Source organism: Mandrillus leucophaeus, unplaced genomic scaffold (genome assembly GCF_000951045.1).
Source record: "Mandrillus leucophaeus isolate KB7577 unplaced genomic scaffold, Mleu.le_1.0 Scaffold837, whole genome shotgun sequence".
NCBI classification, from domain to species: domain Eukaryota; kingdom Metazoa; phylum Chordata; class Mammalia; order Primates; family Cercopithecidae; genus Mandrillus; species Mandrillus leucophaeus.
This window is the reverse complement of record NW_012109108.1, coordinates 921,838-945,318: the sequence shown is the minus strand read 5'-3', so window position 1 is coordinate 945,318 and position 23,481 is coordinate 921,838. Positions and strand designations below refer to the sequence as shown.

The following is a 23,481-nucleotide window of genomic DNA, read 5'->3' as shown; positions in this document are numbered from 1 at the left end:
CCTTGACAGTCTATAAGTAAGTTATTCAGCTTCTGTGTATCTGAAACAAGGTGGCTAATCAATCATTAACCACTAGCAAATCTATAACCACTGGATACACTAAACATGGAATATCTTTCATGGTGCATATTTACATTTGTTGCGTACTGATGGAGTTGAGCCGTATATAGTGAGAAATGTTATTAACCCTATCCATACCTTTCTTTTTTGGGGGCTCTACTGCAGTTTGTATTAATCTCCCTCACTATAGATGAACTGCAATGGTCTGTTATAAGTTTAAATCAGGTTAATTTCTACCTTTTAGGTGAATGGAGCAAGAGTATCACCTTGGTTTGTTTTAGTGATTATGATTACTTTTTTCAATGTCATTTTTTTGCACTCAGGCATACCAAAATTAAACATTAAGTGCTATTATCATGAGTTCTGAATATAAACACTTGAGGATAGGCAGAATTCTATGATTTATAAGTCTTTTTTTGTACTGTATGTTTTAGATGTTGAAAAGTACTCTGCTTATTAAAAATTAAATTTGTGACTTTTATAAGAAAGCGAATGATGAGGTAGCTGTGAAGAGACCAGAATTTGTCTTCACATTGCTGGGTGTCCTCTTCTTGACTGCTGTGCTTCCTACTTCCAAAGAAAGTTCTAGACCTGGAGTATCATGTTAGTGTCCTGAGGAAATGTAGTTTCTGTAAGGGCCAACTTTCTTCCATCTCCAAAGAAGAAAAAGAGTCAGTTTTCCAAATATGTTTTAATATGCATATCATCCAGGCAGCATAATGTTATATTTCAAAGACAAATTTATCCATTTAATTATTGTTTTAAAAAGTTGGGATTCTCTACATAGAATATATTTTCTGAAATTTCAAGAATATTTTCAGGTAAATTAAGAATTAATTTCTTCTAAGACTACTCAGTGTGTCTCAATCTATTCCATAATATAATCAATGATAAAGATTCACATGTATCACCAAATTCAAGGCAGCTTAGTTGAAAAAATTTGAAACAGCTTACTGAATTCCTGGAAGAAAATAAAACACCTTTTAAATGTAGGTAAAAAGTATACTGAACTTAAATATTTTTTACTTGAGATCAAAGTTTCTTTTCCAGAATTAGGAGCATCCATATCAAATCATTCTTTAGTTATCTCTAAGGATATTTGGTTCTAGACATTTTCACATGTTAAACAATTAACTTTGCTTGTTGGTGCAAGAAAAGCTTATTTTTGTTACATTTCTTAAGTTCCATCTAAGAACGGCAGATGGGTTTATGGGTTTATCTGCTCTGGTAGCTATCACTAGTGGCTGCTTGCAGTATTACAGTAGGAAGGTTCTGAGGCTCCGTCAGTGAGTGGAGACAGGGTCATGATGAACTGAAGTGTGTCTGCGATAGGCCTCTATGTGCGTGTGTGTGTATTGGGGCGAAGAACACAGTCTGCTTCCAAATATTTTCAGTTCTGACCCAAAATGGAACATGTGTCATGCCAACAATTAAAAATCTTTCAGGCCAGGCATGGTGGCTCATGCCTGCAATCCCAGCACTTTGGGAGGCCGAGGTGGGCAGATTGCTTGAGGCCAGGAGTTCTAGACCAGCCTGGGCAACATGGCAAAACCCCGTTTTTACAAATAATACAAAAATTAGCCAGTATGGTCAGGCACGGTGGCTCACGCCTATAATCCCAGCACTTTGGGTGGCCGAGGCCAGTGGGTCACTTGAGGTGAGGAGTTCGAGACCAGCCTGGCCAACATGGTGAAACCCTGTCTCTACTAAAAATACAAAAATTAGCCAGGTGTGGTGGTGTGCACCTGTAATCCTAGCTGCTCGGAGGCTGAGGCATGAGAATCGCTTGAACCTGGGAGACGGGGGTTGCGGTGAGCCAAGATCACACCACTGCACTCCAGCCTGGGCAACAGGGCAGCACCCTGTCTCAAAACAACCGAAAACACTCACACACATTCTTCCTTCAGTGTTAATACCAGGGGATTGGTGGCTGAGTAAAAATACTCCCTCGTTGCTGGAGTCAACTATGAGTGAGTAAAGGGGCTTCCTAATCTTACTAAGACCTGCATTTGTCAAGGCAAGACAAAGAACTCCTCTTTTCCATTCTGCAGATGACTTTTATAGCCAAGAAGTATGTTCCAAGCTAGGAGAATTTACCATTTGGTTATTCTGTGGTGGTTTCCTCGGTGGTATGCGTGCTCCTTTGGATGCCTGCAGGGGTGGTCACTGCAAAATCATCGTCTGTGCCACTGGGAGTTGGGAGGCGGCCGGCTGGGGTTCCCTGGATGGCAGGATTTACACCTGCTTGTCCTGCTGGAAGGCTTCCATCCTGGACATCTGGATTAGCCCCTGCCTGACTGGTGGGCAGGATGCCTCCCGGGAACAAGGAATGGATGATGAGGCTCGTGAAGATTTGTGGCTGGAATGAGGGAGGCAAACAGAAAACAAAGTTAAAAGCAACACATTTTAAAGCCTTTTCTTTTTTAAGGGGAGCAAGTTCGGGTAGCAATGGAAAGATGGAGAGAGTAAAGTCAGAGAAGACAGCAAAGACCTGGCATTCCTCAGGGTAAATACTGCCTCGCTCCAGCCTAGTCTGATTCAATACCAGGACTCTTTGCTATGCTCCATTTCCCTCAGAAACGGAAAGCCAGAATCAAGCCAGTCCTGGGAAAAGGAACAACAATTTTTTATTATCAGCTGAATCTGGAGGTAGAATTAAGGCAGAAAAATCCATACAATTATGAAGGGCTTTATCTCTGGAATTAAACCTAACATGTAATCTTTCTTTTGCTCATAACATTTTTTTTCCAAAAAAATATGAGATTAAAAATTAATGGAAAAATCGATTCAAGTAGTTAATCCTCATGACTTTCATCCCTTCAAGTTTTTTTTGATGTATTTTTCAAAGGCATTGGAATAGTCAGTCAGAAACATTTATTCTGGCAATTCAGCTATTGTGTGTTCCTTGAGGATAGATACATAATTCCTGTCTATTGGAGTTTTTTATTTTTAGAGAGATCCTGATCGAGCGGGTCTGGAGCAGGACCTAGCAATCTGCCTTTTTAACCAGCTTTTGATGCCATCCTGATTTGCTGGGCAAGGAATGAAGTTTGGGAAACACTGTGTTACATTCAAGAGATATTGAAACCAGAATTAGACTTACGCTAGATGACAGATAGAAGCAGAGTATAGACGTTTTCAAACTGAGGGTTGTGATATCCACAGTTTTGAAGTGAAAAAGGTGAGTGGCAGTCATCATTAAATAATAAAACAGGCAGTAGACTAGTAGTGCATTCTATATAGTAAACGTGAATGCTGTTTCATGAATGTGTGTGTGTGTGTGTGTGTGTGTGAAGCTGCATGAAAAATGTAGTTGCTATTGTGATTTGTATTAAAAATGTTTGAAAAACCATTAGTGTAGTAGATTAAAAAATGGCATTGGATCTGGATCCGCTCTTTTCTTGTCATTGTTGCCTTTGAGGTGTAAATTACTTAAACTTTTAACCTCAGTTTCTTTATCTGTAAAGCTGGGTCAAAAATATCTGCTTTGTGCTTTGGGGAAGGTTGAAGGCAACATATGTAAAGGATCTGCTAAAGTCCTGGTTATAGAAGAACCTCAGTAGCTGGATATGGATGTTCATGTATCAGTGTTGGCCAAACAGACACTAGCCCCATTACTTGATGATTATTTAGGGACAATATAGAAAATATCTACATTTTCCATAATAGAAAAGCTATTGAATAACTGTTTCCAAATATTGCCTCAATTCTGTACCGTTGTCATGTTTAGATATCATGTTAATTCAAGTTGTTTTCTCTAGAAAAGAACCTATGGAGGAATGCATTGAAGTGTCTAGCAGTGGTGATATTAACTTTATTTAGGTACAGCCCTCCAATTATTTATGTGTGTAGAAAGAGTTCATCACTATCTGATGCTGGAAAAAGATATATTGTTCCATAAAAATTAAAAATCCAAGTCAAGGAATTTAATCTTTCCTGTAAAAAGTTAATATTTATATTATTCTACATTTGTATATAATTCAACAGTTTATAATCCTAGATTGCAATCCTTATGAAGTTAAAAAATGTGCATTGCCTTTCTGGATAGAACTGAATCTGATAGCAATAAATTGAAATGAAAGCTAAGTCAAATTAATAGAAAAATAGCTGGAGAAGTATGATAAAATCCCCAAACAAAGAGAGGATAATCTAATGTAAGGAACTATAAAAATGTTCAATTCATTGTAGTACACACCATATTCAGGATTTATGGTCAAGAGAGACTATATGAGGACAGAAAACATTGTGATAGAAGTGAAAATAATTTGAAATAGTATTAAATTTTTTTTTTTTTTTTTTTTTACCAACTCCTCTGAGCTTAGGATAGTGCCCTAAAAGCAAAAAGATAAACACAAACTGTTAGACACATTTTAATATATTTGTAGTAATATATGTACAACATGACTGGGAAACTTAAAATACTTTCAAAGGTTATAGAGATTTTGCATTTCCAATAAAATGTTAAACTGCCTTATGATCTATATTACAAAACTCAAGTCAGTATATGATGGGAGACTGCTAACATTCATTCTTTGAGTAATACGACATCATCTCCATCCAAAAATTATATATTTTTCTATCATTAAGTGGATGTTCATTGAAGAAAACTTACGCAGAAAGCAAACTCTTGTGATTATCAGTGTCCATACAGTGCAAAGTACATAAAACCTCACAACTATCTAGTGAATTGAGGTGAGAATAAATATTTCACACCAAGGTGATTTAAAATCAAGACAATATTAAGCATAATTTTACCTGGGCTCCAAGTTGTGTGACAAAAATTGGTAACATCTGAAAAAATTAGAGAAAAGTTCATTCAAAAGTTCTGGAACATGGCATAAATATTGATACTTTTTTTTTTTTTTAGATGGAGTCTCGCTGTATTGCCCAGGCTGGAGTGCAGTGGTATGGTCTCGGCTCACTGCAACCTCCGCATCCTGGGTTCAAGCGATGCCTCAGCCTCCTGAGTAGCTGGGATTACAGGCGCCTGCCACCATGCCTGGCTAATTTTTTGTATTTTTGCTAGAGACCGGGTTTCACCATGTTGGCCAGGCTGGTCTTGAACTCCTGACCTCGTGATCCGCCTGCCTCAGCCTCCCAAAGCTCTGGGATTACAGGTGTGAGCCACTGGGCCCAGCCATTGATAACTTCTTAAAAGGATACAGTATCTGTTAAACAGATATTTGTTACTAATGTATTATCTATAATCATAGATATAAATTCATAGATCTGGATGGGAGTTTGGAACTTTTCCAATTTGTAAAAAGAAGATGAGTCCCAGAGAGATTTAGAAACCAGTTCAAGGTAGCACATTGAGAAGATAGAAGTTAGTAAACTGGATGAACGAAAAAAATAATTGGTCTCAAGAAATCTCCAAACTGAAAATTATTTCAAGTAACAATAACATTAAAATTTACAGATTTCTTTCATATGGCATCTCAGAAGACACATTAAAACATGTGATGGGTATTTTCAAATATGAGATTTCTTGAGTCATAGATATTTAGTCTTGCAATAGTTGCCTGGACATTTTGCTGTTAAAATAAGGCAATTATAGGGAATATTGCTCAGTAACCCCTGACATTGGCATAGCTCTTAGAACTAGGCAAGAAATAATTCAAGGGTCACTGATAACTAAATATTATAAATTTAGTTATAAAAAGATGAAAAAGATTTGAGTGAGGTGTTGGCATGCTCCAGTACTCTCTGCTACTCTGAGAACTGGCCTGAAGTTTGTCAAAGAAAGCTAAGGTTTTAAAAATTTATTCTTATTTCTATAGAAAATTCAAAGTGTCAGGAAAGTCATCAAAATGGGACTCTTAATTTCATAATTATCAAACCAGAAGATTTGAAAGTCTTATGAAATAGACTCTTAACTATTGTTTCCCAAGACAGTTGGTGCAGGAATTATTGAACTGTGGAATGTCAGTAAGGAAAAATTACATACATTTATGAAAAAGGCTTACTCACAATCAGGTGCTTGTCTACTGACAAAAAAGGGGCAACAGAACAGGAACAAAAAACCCAGCTAGCCTTCACGTTGGCAATGGGAAAGTGGTTGGTACATTTTGGATTTAAGAGAAGATGAAATGGAATTTCTTCTTTAATGGGAAGTTGGAATGGAAAGAACAAAAAGATAAAAAGAGGAAAGCATAGATGTCTACGTAAAAACTGTAATGAAAGGTAATCTAATTGTTTACCAATATTATGATAAAGGAGACTTTTTTCTTAGTTGTTGGTAGAGAAATTATTTGAAATTGTAATAGCTAACACATCGCATATTTACTATGCGGTAGGCATTGTTTTGAGTGTTTTCCATATATTTACTACTTGATCTTTGCAATAGCTGTAGAGGAAGGTTCTATTGTAATGCCCATTTTAAATTTTGAGCAAATTGAGCCACAGAGTGGTTAAGTAACTTGGCCAACATCATGTAAGTAGTAAGTGTAGAGCTGACATTTAACCAGAAATCGTGTGGTTCTAGAGTTCACCAACATGGTTCAACTTTCTTTGATAAATGCGAGCCACCAGTAGGTGTCCGGGTTGTGGCAGAGATAATAAGACACTCTGCACAGGGAAAGGCAGGGTAGGAGGGACTAGAGCTGCCCAGGGGAAGGTCAGGTATGGGAACCCTTGGTGGTAGCATGGCCTAGAGACATTGAAGAATTCCCACAGCAAATGGGGACTGATTTACAATATTGCATAGAGAGTGTACAACGTGAAACTCTCTATACTGAAACTTTTGTAGCATCTCCAGGCTCCACTAATGCCTTGACTTAGGAGGATACTCTCTGGGGAACGTGAAGATGTATTAAGTCTACCTTCAAGGTAGGCAATCGGTATGTAGATTATACTATGATCACCCATTACAGAGAGTCTCTTTTTGTTTGCATCTTAAATCTTTTTCAGAGGGTCACTTTTATGATCCAAATTTTTATTATCAAGATACTTTTTGTGTCTTTGGCCCCAGAAATTCTATTCCTAAGAGTTGGTCCAAGGAAATAGTCACTGGAATACTCATAGACTTAGTCACAAGGATGCTTACTGTAGCGTTGTTTATAGAAGCAAAGACTTTGGAAAAATCTCCCAGATTTTCATAATAAGTAATTTAGTATACCATGGAATACTAAGAGGTCATTAAAAACAACTTTGTAAGTGAATATTTTAAAACATGAAAGCTGTTCAAAATATATTTGTGGAAAAAAGCATGTTACAAAACATTAAATATAGCAAAAACATTTTCTTTAAAAATATACATATAGAAAAAAGACTGGAAGGACATACTCTAGAATGTTGACGGTGTTTGATTATGGCTAATGAGATTCCAAGTGTATTTTATTTTAGTTTTTGCTTATATGTAAATTTTAGAAAATTTGCATTTCCTAAATTCTTTATAATTAACATATATTGCTTACACAATAATAAATGCTTCTACAAAAAATTAGACCATTATGTTGAATAGTGGGGACTGAGGTCACATGTTGGGGAGAATAAGTTATCTACAAACAACTTAGTCTTGCTGTGAAAGGATTATTGTATTTTCCTCCAGGGGCATTCTTTTCTTTTTCTTTTTTTTTGAGACAGAATGCCCCTCCATCACCCAGGATGGAGTGCAGTGACACAGTCGTTGCTCACTGCAACCTTGACCGCCTTTACTCAAGCAATCCTCCCACCTCAGCCTCCCGAGTAACTGGGACTATAGATGTGCCCCACCGCGCCCAGCTATTTATTTTATTTTATTTTTTGTAGAGATAAGTCTCACTATGTTGTCCTGGCTGGTCTCAAATGCCTGGGTTCAAGTGATCCTACTGCCTTGGCCTTCCAAAGTGCTGGGATTACAGCATGGGCCACTGCACCCAGGCCCTCTGGAGCCTATTACGCTATTTAGAAAAGTTTCAAGAAGGTAAAAATTTGGAATTTGTTCAATGTTAAAATGCAAGCACTTCAAAAACAGGTGATGCCTTAAGTTTATATCTTAGTGTAAGAGGATTTTCAGGGTTTTTTTTTTTTTTTGAAAGCAAGTGATAGTGGGAGGTGGTAAATGGTAAATACTGAAAAGTCCTTGGGGACTTTCAAGGGGGAATTAAAAAAAGGGCACAAAAATGGGAAGATTAGATTTGCTGAAGATAAACTTTATCCACCTCTTAATTTTTCTTTGAGATGATCTTGGTCACCCAGAAAGTCTTCAAGAGAAAACAATATGCTAGAAAAAATTCTAGGATCTCTCAACTTCCCCCCATATATTTTTCACTTTTCAATCTTCCCCAACTTTTCAAGGTTTCCTGTTTTCCATTAAAATTATATTCTAGAGAGGTTGTGGTGTAGCATGGTCAGTTCTCTGGGTAAGTTTTCATGAATTTTCATTAAGAACCAGATTGTCAAATACTGTTCTATGTTCAGTAGAACATTCGTCAGCTAATAATCCGGGCAAAATTTTCAAGAAGCTTTAAAAAATTCTGTTTCTACTGTAGGCTTTCACCTGAGAGAAAATGCTCTCTAATGTTGAAACTAAAGTCCAGCTGTTCAACTTACATGTGGTTGCAGTTGCTGTTGTAAATTCAACACTCCCAGGGTCAATGGGTGGGCCTGGGTACCAGGTGTCATTCCTGCAGCAGGATTTAACTGTAGGGCAAGGAAAAAGACTTTCATTGTATTTTTTTTTTTTTCAGTTTGGATATTTAGGAAACTAAAATGTTTTTACTAAACGTAAAATATATTTAAAGGAAGGATTTGCTATATAAATACATAGTATTCTATTGCATGTATACTTAGACACAAAGATGAAATTTAAAGACTTATTTAGTCTGCTGGTACAACCATAGGGGCTATTGCTAACTTTTCCCCTGTTAAGTTTTTCTTTGGCATTTAACCTCTTCTGTTTGAGAATTACTTAGTTGATTTATTTGTATCCTTGCTTTCCCTTTTTGGCTACAAGAGTAATTGTTCCTGAAAATTTTCTGATAGCTGTTTTACAATTAAGAGATTAACTCCTCTAGGTTATGCGTGAAAATTATGAGGTTCAGAATACATATTTTGTCTGGAACATGAACTATATTTAAATTTGACCACTAAAAAGTCCACTTTAAGTCAGGAAAGAAACTTATTTTTCTTCCCAAACAGATTATACAGATATTCTGTGAGAAGACTGAAGATCTGTACAGATATTCTATAAGAAGACACTGAAGATTTTTCTATCTCTTTCAGTTTGCTCCTGTCATTGGGGGTGATAATAGCAGTGATAGTGTTTATGTGGATGTGGGGATGCTGTAGGGGCATTAAGGAAGGTATGGTGGAGGAATTGAGAGAGGAGGAGAAGAGGATAGAGAAACTGGGGAAGGAAAGAATTAGATCCATTTGTTTGGAGACTCTCTTGCTAAGAAAAACTTAATGATGTCCAACTCTCTTGGACTCTTCTCTCCTCTCTTTCAACTTATCTAGGTGAATACGTATGTGTGTGTTTTCATTTGTGGATATACACATCCATATCCATGCTCCCCCCACCATAACATTAGGCATTATATTTATTTCACAATGGGTATTAAAATGATATAAAAGATCACTTACCAGATGCAGATCTGGCCCCAGTGTGAGCATCTGTGTTAATGGTATCAGACTTAAAGAAGGAAAGACCTGCAGGGGATTAAAAGTGATGTGTGAGACAAGAGGTTGCCTGCTTCCCTTACTCTGTCAGTGATGGATAACCTCATGTAATTGACACTCCTGTCAGAAGTGGATTTATCATGAAAGTAGATAAAGATGAAGCCTCGGGGCCTTTTAGTAGCATTGCTTTGTTTGTGGCCCCGGGAGGTCCCCTAGCTATGTCTCAAGCTTACGGTACTTATCAGCTTCAGAAAATTTGTGATTTACTCTTATTTCTTATCACATTATAAATATTTATTTCAGTACTTAATTTTACATATCTAATTTTGTATTCTTTTTCTTAAAGAGGGTTCCCAAATTGTATAAGATTCAGTCTCCTTAAGAAGGGGGAATAGTTCTTGACTTGAGTGTTCTGTTGACTAAGGAGAAGACTTTAGACTCTAGTATTATCTGATTGTACTACTTCACAAAATGTAGAAGTAGGTAAGCCACGGTCCTTCATGGTAGAGGAAGAGTTGAAGTGGGAGGGAGCGTAGTTGCCGAAAGATATTGCAGTTTTCAAAAGTATTTACGCTTTGAAGAAACAGATTAAATAGCAACACATCAACACATCAACAACAATGAAACTTTACAAAACCAGGAGGAAATCTGCAGTTATTTTTTATAGATCACCTCTGATTCCCTGCTATTGCTAGCAAATACTGCATATGATAATGCCATGGTACCTCAAGGCCATAGATGTCCAAGCTTTGCAAATAGACACAGTTATTCCTTTTCAAAGTTGACTAGATTTCACTGCTAAACCAAATTATTATTTAGATAAAAGGAAAAAGAATTAGAGTGCTTTACTTTTCCTATGCAAATTTTTCAGAAAATTATATCAGTTCTTTTCCCCACTCCCAAATGAAAAGCCTCTCTCTCTTGTTCAGTCTTGTACAGTCTTCATGTAAATTTTGATTTTAAACCTACCAGTCTTAATGTGTTTTCTTTACTGGTTTGTACACGTTCCCTATTGTAGGACTCTTACCTGATTTGACTGCTGTTGGTTTGGTAGTGTTCCCTGATCCGGAGCCAGTTTTGTGGGAGGGAGTCCCAAAGCAGGTTTGAGCTGCTTTTGTGAAAACAAATACATATTTGATGAGGCAGGAATGTGTTTAAGATTTTGTATCCATTTATATCCAGGTTGCCCCCAATGCAAAAATGTCTATATTAAGGCTTTGAGTATTTTAGAATTCCCTGAAACATTATGTGCATGGTAATTGTAGAGTGGAAAAATGTAATTGTAGAGTGGAAAAATGCCAGCCCAGGAGGGGTGGGATGGTGTGGGGGCACAGGGGCTGGGATGCACCTGAGCACCTGGGATATCTTGTGGTGGTTCCTGGCTCCCATTTCTTTTTTTGTACCTGCCTTTATCTTTTGCCAGGACATGAATATATAATCTGTACGTTAGCTCTGTGCACATTTGCTTTTTCTCAGGGCTTGAGGTAAGCTGCCGTCATTCTTACTACCTTTTCATGAAGCTTCCCACTTTTGCCATGCCTGCCACATCACTCTTGTAACAGAAGTTCGGTTTTCTTTCTGGCCTGGATATTTTATTAGTGTATTAAAAATCACTGAATTTTAGATATGAAAATATTCCTCCTACACATTTGGTCTAGTTACATTATTTTGTCTAATAGATGAGGCAACTGATGCTTACAGTAAACTGCCCAAGGTGACATAGTGAGCAGCAGAGCCAGTGGTAGATCCCTGTAAGTGCTCTTAGTCTCCAAATAAAAATGCTTCTCTTTTGGCAGGTTGACCAAATCTGCTTTTGCTCCTGGAGGCATCCTGGAAGGCACAGGGGTGGGGTCCTCTGGCTCTGCAGCAGACCTTGAGTCATCTAAGGTTACTCTGGAGCAGTTCTGGTTTCACAATGGAGTTTCCCCTTAGTGATGAGGCGAGGTTGGGGCTGGGCACCGTGGCTCACACCTGTAATCCCAGCACTTTGGAAGGCCAAGGCAGGAGGATCACTTGAGGTTAGGAGTTTAGGACCAGCTTGGCTAACATGGTGAAACCCTGTCTTTACTAAAAATACAAAAAGCTGCTTGGGAGGTTGAGGCAGGAGAATCGCTTGAACCCAGGAGCAGGAGGTTACAGAGCGAGACTATATCTCAAAAAAAAAAAAAAAAAAAAAAAAAAAAAAAAAGAAAAAAAAGGAGAGGTTGGTATTACCTGTTCTAGGAGGTCCCTTTCAGCTTTAAGATTATGTATATATTTCATAAGTAAGTCTTTTCATCTCCCACAATCTATTGTTAGCATAGCAGCCAGAGTGACCCTGTGAAAACAATAGGCTAATCTTGTCGCTCCTCTGCTCAGTCCCTGCAATGACTACCTTTTTTTTTCTTTTCTTTCTTTGCTTTTTTTTTTTTTTTTGAGATGGAGTCTTGTTCTGTCATCCAGGCTGGAGTGCGGTGGCGTGACCTCAGCTCACTGTAACCTCCACCTCCTCGGTTCAAATGATTCTCCTGCCTCAGCCTCCTGAGTAGCTGGGATTACCAGTGCACACCACCACATCCAGCTCATTTTTGTATTTTTCGTAGAGATGGGGTTTCACCATATTGGTCAGGCTGGTCTTGAACTTCTGACCTCAAGTTATTTGCCCACCTTGGCCTCCCAAAGTGTTGGGATTACAGGCGTGAGCCACTGTGCCTGGCCAACGACTGTCAATTTCACTCAGAGTAAAAGCCAGAGACCCCACAGTGGTCTACAGGGTCTTCATGATCCGGGCCCCCAGTAGCTCTCTGATCTTTCCCACCTCATTTCCTTTCCCTCACTCTGCTCTGGCCATCCAGCCTTTTTGCTGTTTCTGGGACAGATAAAGTCCATTCCTGCTTCAGAATTTCGCCTCCACCTGTTCCCTCTGTCTGGAATGTTCTTTCCCTAGACATTAGCTTCATTCTCTCACCTGCTTCTTTATTGAGGCCAAACCTGATTGCTGTCCTGAATATGCAGCCTGCCCCTTCTCCACTGTGCACCACCAGCCTGCTCCATCTCACCCTGCTCTGGGGTCTTTTTTATGTAGTGCCCACCACCTCCTATCCTGTCATGTGACCTACTGATTTAGACTGCTCACCATTTATCATGTGTTTCCTTGCTAAAATATAGACTTCACAAGGGTGGCAACACTGTAGTTTATTCAGTGATCTATCTCAAGAAGATAAATCCATGTCTGGTGTATAGTAAGCACTCAACAAGTATTTGTTGGAGGAATAAAATCTTGTTTTCTTCTAGGGCCTTCACTTTCTGTGACTTTGATTTGTCTTATATTTGTTTTTTCTAACATTATATTTTCCATCTGATATTTTCCTCAAACTTTTGATCTACTGAAAATAATTGCTAGGCTGTTGTATGTGTCCACATTTGCAAATGGATTCACTCTTTATAACTTTATGCTAACTCAGTAAATTCATTTACAAATAGTAAAAAATACCTTGTCTATGTGTCCTGATGTTTCATTTGGTATTGTTTCTATACTGAAGAGACGTTTCAGTGTCGCCTCCCTTCTGCCCTGCCCCACTAACTCTCTAGCTGCTCTCATTGTCTATTAGCAATTTGCCGTAGCCTACACAGCAGGCCTGCTCCACCCCAGCCCACTTCACATGAGAGTTGCGCTCCTGGAAAGTTTTGCTTATTTTGAGTTTTCACCAATTATGTGGTAATTTAAATATACTAAAGAAACTGTATTTTGAAGAATCTTTTGGTAACTGTATTTGGCGAAGTGAAAGAACCATTTGTTCTATAAAAAAATTAACTTCATACTTTACTTGTTTAGGAAATTAAACTTTTACAGACAACTTCTTTCAAGGGGGACACACACACACACACACACACACACGCACACACACACACGTATATATTTGGGATAAAGTAAGAAGGAGGTTGGCTACTATATCTTGTTTCATCCTTCCCCCGTGTAATCCTACCCTGTTCACTTCCTTCACATAACTCATCACAGTTATCATTTATAATTTAACATTTCTTTAAAAATCATTTGAGTAAAAAATAAAAAATTGGCAAGAGATACTTGTAAAAATAAAAAAGTTAAAAAAATAAAAAAATTGATTAATGTCTACAATCCTTGTGAACACCATGAAGGATCATGCCTTTTTCTTCCTTCTCACTATTGTTTCTTCAGCACCTAGCACAATGTCTGGCATATATAAAGTTTTTAATAAATATTTGTTGATTGTATGAATGGATGCCGAAGTTTTGGGTAAGCTTGAGGCCCAACTAAGTATGCTTTCTTTTATTCTGCTATTTTATAGCAAGTATATTGTAATTTTTTTCTTAATGGTCTTGAACCATCTTGAACAGTCAAAGAGAAGTCCATCTAGAGATCCAAACCATTCTTCTCTATGTGTACAAAATAATGGAGCAAATGTTGGAGTTCTAGTGCTTTTTTATTTTTTCCTGTTATATGTGAATACTATTTATGATGAAATGTTCTAAGTCAAAAATTTTGGTCATTTTAATCATATGCCTTTGGTATCATATGTTTTCGTGGTCTTTTTTTAGAATTTATACAATGTAGATATTTAGTGTTTCCAAGTAGACAAATTAGAAAATATAGTCTTTGTTCATGAGCAAATAACTAGTTGCCAAGAAAAAATTTCTTTTTGGAAAATAAAATAATCATCCACTTAAGGCATTCATTTGTCTCCTAATTTCTAGCCTATTGCTCTGCCAAAATAATTGACCTTTTACCACGATGGAGTGGATGCATTTAAAAAATACAAGTACATTGAAATATGTACCAACAACTTATTAGCTTGTCATTTTCTGCCTTGCAAAATAAACACTGGACACTGTCAGGGAATGAGTCACAAAACAGAGCAGTTTTGATGGAGGGCAGGAGAGAGGTAGGTCTGCAACTAGAGATGCTGTTGAAGCTGGTTGACATATAAAACAAACATAACATACTTACTGGTAATGACTGAGTTGATCCTAGAAGGCAAAACAGTAGAATCATAGTCTTCATGTTTCAAATTGCTGCCTACAATAATAAAACAGTGTTACTCTTCCACTGTATTTTTTTCCTTTTAAGAGAAAATGATACTTTAAAAACGAATGTTCTACTTGAAACATGGTCAATTAATGTTACCTTTGTGTCCAGGAAGCAAAATGTATAATACTTAAGGTCCAGTTGACTTCTCAAGTTTACTCTGGTGAAAAATTTTACCCTTCAATGATGTATGTGTTTGTAGAAGAAATTTAAACTCAGTTCCAGGAGACTGGAAACTGAGAGACCAATCAGGATTTAGCTGTCTGTTAAATCATTTGGTTTTCTTCATTTCCCAACACTTCATTAGGTGGGTTATTAGCTGCAGACATGATATTACCCAATGTCTACCATTTGAATAGAAGGTGTTTCAGGGAGACATACCTTATGTAATTAAAAAAAGATGCAGACAATAAAATAATTTAAATGCTTCTTCACCTCCCTCTTCTTCCCAAATGATTTCTCAGATGTACGTGTTTTATCATGTAAGTATGAACACATAAATCAATCATCAAAATATAGGGTTCTGTGCCTAGTTAAAAAATGAAGTCTATTATGTAGATGGCTCTGGAACTTACGTTTCCTTACCAAATAATGGACAACTTTGTGTGTTAGTACATGCAGGTTTATTTTATTTAATGGGTGCACAACATTATATCATATCACATTTCTTTTTGATGGACATTTAATCCATTTCCATTTTATTTTGTAATTACAAAGGTGTCACAAGCACCATTCTTATAGAACCTTTTTTTCCACACATGTGGGAGTGTTTTTGTAGGTGTTATTCTTAGAAGTAATGTATCAAAGGATATGTACATTTTACGTTTCAATAAATACGGCCAAATGGTGAATGGCTTGCTTTATATTAAACAGGGAAAATGATACTATTACCTACACAAAACACAGGGAATCAACTGAGATTTCTTTTACAAGAAGAACAGTTAAGTGCTACTTAACATTTTACCATGAAGCCTTGGGCTTCACCTGGAATTTTTGAGATATGCCACAGAGGGAGGCGGGAGTCTGTTTATCAATTTCTGAGACCATATCAATGATGAGCCTGTGTTGCACCAGGATTTGGGATTTGATCTTTAAAAAACAAAAAAGTAAACCTGTAGAGTGTCTATTAATGGAAAATAAACTGAGATGATACATTTTTTTTGAAGCTTCTCTCTAACTGTTCGATTTATCTATATAATCAATGTTTGTTACTCTGATACTCTGCTAGGAATGGGGAACACTACGTAGGAGGAGAAACACAAGATCAACAAGTACGTGCAAATATAGGAGTATTCACAGGAGTGAGAAAGAGTGTGGTGAATTTTGTTGGGGACAAAGGACAGGAAAAGCTTAAAAGAGGAGATCATCCTTGAGTTGGGATTTGAAGAAAAAAAAATTATTAAGAACACAAGGAGAGCACCCAGGTCGATCAAAGGTCTAGATTTGAAGTAGTGACATTGTTTTCTGTCACTGGAACAAGATGGGGTGAGGATAGCAGTGGAAGACAGGGTTGGAGATGACATCTAATTTTAACTATCTATAGCTTTTTTTGTTTGTTTCTATCACTGATTTTGGCACTTGGTCAGATATTACTTTATATGGCTCTTTTATTATTTCCTGACTTTTTGTTTCTCTTGAACTAGATGGAGAGTTCCTAGGGCCCCATCTTATATTTCTTCAGTCTTTCGTGTTTATAATATTTTAAAGCATCACATGGTTATTCAGTGTTGATGAGTAAGTGGTAAAGGCATATAATATGGGGAAACAGAGTAAGATTGAGTTAAGGGAAAATTTTAGAGAAGAGATTGGGCTTTAGGTGGATTTGGAGAATAAGTATAATCCATGAGACAGACTAGCATGTGAAAGCGATTGATAATGAGAGGAGCAATGAAACATGGTGCTGAAGGATGTGGAAGGAAAGCAAATTAATGTTCTCATGGGCTTTCACAGGCAAATTCATTGTTTCTTTTATTCAATCAATTCGTTTTTCCAGCCCTCATTTAACATAGATTCACTCTTTGTTCACCAACATTGTGTCAGTCTCTGGGATAAAATAATTAATGGAAGGGACAAAAACTCTGCCCTCAAAGAGCTTAGGTTTTGTTGGGGGAAACATTAAATATTCAAGCAGGTCATTGCAAGAGAGGGACTCCGTGACACTGGGCATCTGCTTTCTTTGGGCATTATTTTCAGTGAATGTAGAGGGTTGGGAGCGTCCTATATATGTTTTTTGGGTGGAGGCAGAGTTGAATTTTATGTCACTGTTGTTCTTGGCTTAGGTGAGGAGACCTGTGTTATAGTGCTAGTCTAGCGTATGACTCTACTCAATAGCTTATTTGAACTGAATAATTCTTTGTGACTGGGCATCAGGTGATTTAGGAACCTCAGAATGAGTCAACTGCTTGTTGCAGACATGACTCCAACCCTCAGCTGGAATCGGACATGCCCTAGCCAGGAAACTGAGCAGTCAGTGGGATTAGATCAAAATAAACAAGCAAAATTAAGAAGACTGAGTAATTTCTTAGACAAGAAATTTTAAGTCTGAAAGCAGATAACTTGCAATAATGTAATTACGGAGTTGAGAGTCCAGAAATACATATTGTAAAAGGAAAAAAATTCTTAAATCATTCCAAGACAAGGAGACATCAGCAAAAAGAGTGAGATAATTTATGTTTCCAAAATGACATAGAACATCAGAATTCGTTCAAGTGTTTTATGAACTATAGGACACATCTTTTAGCCCTTTAGGTCTAGGCATTCCTTAATCTTATTAGCTTTAGTTGTAAGTTTCTTTGGGTTATGGACCCTTTTGAGAAGCTGAATGCACATATCATCTCCTCAGAAAAATGCATATGTGCTCATGAATGTAATGATTATGAAATAACCTCAGGGATTTCATGGATCTCCTGAGAGCCCAACTATAAAGAAACAGGTTAAAAATCTCTGGGTTAGGGGAGTCTTGGTGGAATTCCTTAGTGATTTGTATCATCCCTGAGCTTTCTAGGATTTCTCAAGGCAAGAAACATACCCCCTTTCCAACTCCATCACACTCAATGGATGTAGGAAGATCTAGGATTACCCAGACCTGAGACACTCTTTATGAATCTCAGTCTAAGAGCATCTTTTTGGCAGTGAAAGGATAAAACAGACTGAACATTTTCTATATTTCCTTACACCACTTGGTAACTCACCACAACGTCAAAAGGATTCAGCACACAAGATTATTATTAATTATAGTAATAGCTTGATTGAACAGAAGCCTCCACTGTACTGGACAAGGTATTGTACAAGGTGCTAGGGTACAAAAGTGAATAAGATGAAGCCCTTATTTATGTTCTTGTGGAAAATGCAGCAAGTATTGTATCACTGTATAATGTGGTAGAGGCAAAGCGGATGTATGCACAAAAGGTCAGAAAAGAGCCACGTTGCATTTTGATCTTATTTTTCTGCATTCGTTCATGTTATTTTCTCTGCCTGGACTCCTCTTTTTCATCCCTGACTGTCAATGTTTTACTCACCCTTAAAGATCCTTCTTAACGCTACCACCTTCATGAAGTCTTTCTTTTTTTCCCCTCATTTGGAGTTAGCCTTTTCTTTCTCTGAGATGCTTTTGGAATTCATGACTTTCTTATTTTTTTTAATTCTACCTCACCTGATGCCATTGTTATTTGATTACTGTTTTGGGATATTAAATTTCAAGGAAGATTATATGTTTTGATATTTTCTTTAGTTCTCAGCTTGTGTGTTGATGGAACAATAAATATACATTTACAAAATTATTTAAGATTGTCAACCAGTTCTTATGACCCCAGAGGAATCTAGGACTTATGCTTGGAGGCCAGAAGTAGAGCCACTTCTCTATGGAGAAGTTTAGTAGGTGCCCGAAAAACAGCCACTGAATTAAATGTATCTAAAATTCTACTAAATAGATCAAACCATATACGTTCTTACTAATCTTTTAAAGTTTTGCTCAGAAGGAGTATCAGGAAACTATGTTCAGACTTCTTGGCAGATTGAATTGACCTTTGTCATAAGTGATAAAGTTCAGTGTACAGTGTCATTACAAATGTGGATATATTATACCGAATTTACTCATGAAACAGGGTTAAGCTTGAAAGAGTGTGGCAACTTTGTATTCTTTCTATGTAGACATATTTCTTTCTTCTTTCTTTCTTTTTTTTTTTTTTGAGACAGTATCTCCCTCTGTCTCCCAGGGTGGGGTGCAGTGGCGCTATCCTGGTTCACTGCAGCCTTGACTTCCCCAGCTCAGGTGATTCTCCCACCTCAGCCTCCCAAGTAGCTGGACTACAGGTGTGCACCACCACATCTGGCTAATTTTCTGTAGAGATAGATTTCATGATGTTGAACTTCTGGGTTTAAGCAATCCTCCTGCCTCAGCCTCCCAAAGTGTTGGGATTATAGGCATGAGCCACTGCACCTGGCCTATGTAGAAATATTGCAACTCAACACTAGAATTACACACTCATGGAATTAAAAAAATAAGCTTGGGTGTAATATTTAAAATAGGAAAGAACACCCTGCAAATGGGCAACAAATGAGGATGCTGAAGGGAAGGTAAGAGAGGCAGTACTAGTGTGAGGAATTAATTCATGATTTCAGTGTTTAATGCTTTAGGTAAGGGTAAGAAAAGTTTTGGGAATTTATATTCTTTGAGTTGATACTGTCAATTGGGCAGTTACTTTCGGTTTTGTAGACACAGTTGAGAAAATTTGTAACTTCAAAGTCAAATGGAAGGTCAGTATGTATTTTGTGGTGTCATAAGTTTCTGTGATTTCAAAGTTGGATGCCGAGTCAATGTATAGTTTAGTGCCATTATAGGGAGGAACTTTTGTTTCAAAGTTGCTGTTGTATATGACAGCTTCTGGGATGTTATAGGATAATGTGGTTTGATTTATGATTGTAGCAGGTGATAGCATGGGAGTTATAGTTAAAACTGGAGTTGCAGATGTGGTGGTAGAAGTTGCTTTAGAAGTAGTGATAGCTGGGGTAGTTATCATACTGGTTTGGGTTTGAGAGTGAGAGCTTGAAAATAAAAATATTGAATCTAGATGTGGGTTTGTATAGAGGGATACAAAAAGAAAAAATTCACTTTTATTAGATTGAATTTGTCCAGGTCTTTTGTTGATTTGTGGATTTGGATAAAATTTGATATGAGCAGACTGTTTAAAAGGTGGCTTTGGGTAAGATTGGGATTTAGTTTTTTAAAAATGAATAGCAGATTTTGAAAAATATTTTGATAGAGGAGATTTTAATTGGCTACAGGTTTCATATGAGTTCTTGGAGAGTAGGCTTCTGACTGAACTGCTGTTTTAAGAGGAGTTTTGGACAGGATACTTCCTTGCTTTCTAACTGTGCTTAGATGATGCTACAGAAAGGTAACCCCCGATGAAATAACTGCTTTGGATGCATTTTAGATGGGCTTGTTACAGGTAGTTAGACAGGCATAAGCGGGGCAGGAAAGGGCTCTCCCTCACCCACAAGGAATGTTGGGTGATGGTTTGGCAATGATCACATTGCATCTCCAAAGGTTATAAATTGGCAGCTGGTGCCAGGGAGAGGCCATTTCCTGATGGTCCACACCTGTTGCACTAAAGTGTTAACTGAATGTAGATGCCAGGGAGAAGCAACTTCCTGGGTATGTACATTAGGAGACAAAATGGCAGAGTATGACCTTCTGGGGGCATACTACCAGAAAAGGGAAGAAAACCTCAGATGGGCATGCGTATAACTTCCTAAACACACCGCACATGCTCACCTCCCAAGGGTAAGGAGGGCACTGCGCATGCAGGCAGCTCACCCTAAGGAAAGAATCGTGGGAAAGGGTCCAGCCTAAAATGTCCTAGGATCAAGGTTAAACACTGGACTTGACCTTCAGGTGTTCGCTTGGGTCCCTTTCAAGTGAACTTTCCTTTCTTTCCTGTTATAAAACCTTTTCAAATAAACTTCCACTCCTGCTCTGAAACTTTCATCGGTCTCTTTTTCTGTCTTACGCCTCTCAGTCGAATTATTTCTTCTGATGAGGCAACAGTTGAGTTGCAGCAGACCCGTATGGATTTACTGCCAGTAACCTGGATAACTTCCACTAGTAACAAGCTGGCTCTTGAATTTGTAAAATTTTTTTTTGTCTCCTGGGCTGGAGTGCAGTGTCATGATCATAGCTCACTGCAGCCTCAAACTCCTGAGCTCAAGCATTCCTCCCACCTGAGCCTCCCAAGAAGCTGAGACTACAAACATGCACCACTGTGCCTGGCTAATTAAAATTTTTTTTTTTGTAGTGATGAAGGTCTCACTATGTCACCCAGGCTGGTCTTGAACTTCTGGCCTCAAGTGATCTTCCTTCATTGACCTCCTAAAGCATTAGAATTATAGGCATGAGTCACTGCATTGGGCTGGCTCTTTGCTTATTTGTTATTCTTGAGTGCTTCTGTGTAGATCCAGAATGTAACTAAACAGCTGTTTTTGGACCAGCTTTTGATGGGGAAGTGTCCTGCTAAGTTAGTTTAAGATGGGTTTGTTTAGAGGCAGCTATTTCTGGTTGTGATTTGGATGGTGCAGCGCTTTGTATATTGGCTTGTTTCAGTGAGTTTCTTTGCAGGGGCTGGTTGCTGAATAGCTTTTTGGACAAAAGAATTATTTGCAGATGACCTTGTCTGAATTTGTGTGGAGCAGTTCCTCCTTATCCTTGGTTTTGCTTTCCATGGTTCACTTATCCATGGTCAACCATGGTCTGAAAATATTAAATAAAGAAATCCAGAAACAGGCAAATCATAAGCTTTGAATTGAATGCTATTCTGAGTAACCTGATGAAATCTTGTACTGTCCAGCTTTGTCCGGCAAGATATGTGAATCATCCCTTTGTCTGGCACATCCACTCTGTATACACTGCTTGCCCTATACAATGTAATTGTATAGTATAGAAAAAAAAGATAGTGCATATAGGGTTCGATAGTATCTGTGGTTTCAGGCATGCACTGGTGATATTGGAATGTACCCTGTGAAGGTAAGCAGGGATGACTGCAGAGCCCTATCCTGCCCAAACAATTGCTTATGGATGAGCTTTAGGCAAGGGAGCTTTTTCCTGAGAAGTTGATTTCAGACTTTGTGTGGAGTAAAATCTTGAATAATAGCTGTTTTTGGATGAGTTTTTGATGGGGCAGTTCTTTGTTGATTGGCTCGTCTGCAGTGACTTCGTATAGAGTCATATCTTGGATGAACAACTATTTCTGAATGAATTTAGTATGAAGCTATTCTTTGCTGATCAGCTGATTTTGGAAGAAGTTGAATTTGATCAGGGTTATGTTGAGATGACATTGTTCTGCAAAGAGGCAAATCGGACTGTGCTGTTTGTCTGTCCTGGCCTTTCTTTGTTGAATATTACTGAATAGATAACAGAGATGATGGATAAGCATCAAAACCCATCACTGAATCTTAGGAGAGTCAAGCAGATAAGCTGATGGTAGTGTTTTTATTTGACTCTCATTTTACCGGGAGGGCTAAACTAACTCTCACTGGTCTCTATAATTTAATTATATGGTTTTCTTGATTGTAGACCCTTGGCTTAAGGGCTAAAATACTCTAAACAGCTCCGTAATTTTGTTTAAAAATCACCAGATGTCAAGGAGGTGTCTAAGCGTCAATTGTTGCCTTGTTAATTGGTTGTCCAGTCTAGGCAGATTATGTTAATTAGCTTGATAACTTGTTGATGTAAGGTGGGGAGAAATTGCTTGTCTTGGAGCTTGCCTTAGTGGTTAGTTTCACAATGTGTCCTTGTCCCCTTTTCCTAAAGCCCAATTGCATTCTATACCTCTAATTAATTACTCAAATAAATATTTATTCAATATTTACTATTTTTCCAGACAATGTGCTAGACATTGCGGATTGAACTAGCAGGTTGTCAATTTGCTGTCTCTTATATAAAATGAGAAGAGACAAGGCCTAAGAATCAGTCCTGAGGAAGTCCACTGTTTTGAAGTGTGACAAGTGGTGGAGTATAAAAGATGGAGAAGAAGCAAATGAGGAGAAAAACTTGGAGAGGGTGGTTTTTATCCAATGCGTAGAAAGTCCTTTTTCTTTCTTTTTTTTCAGAACAGCTAAATGATCAAAGTGTGGAAAGTTCCTGAGAGATCAAATACAATAACAAAACTGAAATGTGTTCATTGAAATTAGCAACAATAGGACTGGTAAATTTAGGAACTGGAGTCATGAGGGCGAAAGCTGGATTAGAGTATGCTGAGTAGTAAATGGAAGGTGAAGAATACAGAATTGAGCAATATCTGTAGGCAACTCAGCCTTTGAAGACTTCAGCTGTGAATTGGTGTGATGAGATATGGTATTAAATAAAGGGGAATATGGTGGTTCTTTCTCTTCTTTATTTCTCCTACTTTCCATGCTCTTCCCTTTCTCCCCGTCTTCTCTTCTTCCCTTCATTCTTCTTTTTCAAAAATAAGACACTTAAATAATTATGGGAAATCTCTCCAAAAGAAGAATTGGCTGAAGATAAAAAACAGGGAAATATTTACAGGAATAAAGGCTATGGAGAGAGGATGTTTTTGGATTTAGAGCACAAATGGAGATTGGCCTTTGACTAGGCCATTGTAACAGGAATAAAGAAGATGATGGAACAGATGCAGGCAGATTTGTAGATATGGTGACAGTAAACCAGAGGAATCAATTTGACAACTTCTGTTTATTCTGTGAAATGTTAGGCAAGTTCATTTGCTAAGAGTTGGAGGAGAAGGGAAAGAGACCAAGATTTT

The 23,481-nt window shown here is 37.8% G+C and overlaps 1 protein-coding gene across 1 annotated transcript; it reads right to left on the bottom strand.

The window, feature by feature from the left end:
• Nucleotides 1–732: 732 nt before the first annotated feature.
• Nucleotides 733–14,680, bottom strand: AMTN (amelotin). Its single transcript, XM_011968298.1, has 8 exons — nt 14,627–14,680; nt 10,688–10,771; nt 9,625–9,690; nt 8,593–8,682; nt 4,816–4,851; nt 4,365–4,391; nt 2,158–2,419; nt 733–1,021 (listed from the first exon to the last, which is right to left on the bottom strand). The coding sequence occupies exons 1-7, from the start codon at nt 14,678–14,680 to the stop codon at nt 2,165–2,167; spliced, it is 612 nt and encodes a 203-aa protein (XP_011823688.1). The 3' UTR covers nt 733–1,021; nt 2,158–2,164.
• Between the last annotated feature and the right edge of the window lie 8,801 nt (nt 14,681–23,481).

Excerpts from the sequence above, each read along its gene's own strand:
- AMTN (XM_011968298.1), bottom strand. The coding sequence starts at position 14,680 with ATGAAGACTATGATTCTACTGTTTTGCCTTCTAGGATCAACTCAGTCA. Across the intron at positions 8,683-9,624 it reads TGGGGCCAGATCTGCATCTG|TTAAATCCTGCTGCAGGAAT; the intron begins GTAAGTGATCTT and ends CTTGCCCTACAG. Across the intron at positions 2,420-4,364 it reads TCCTAAGCTCAGAGGAGTTG|CCACAAATCTTCACGAGCCT; the intron begins GTAAAAAAAAAA and ends CCCTCATTCCAG.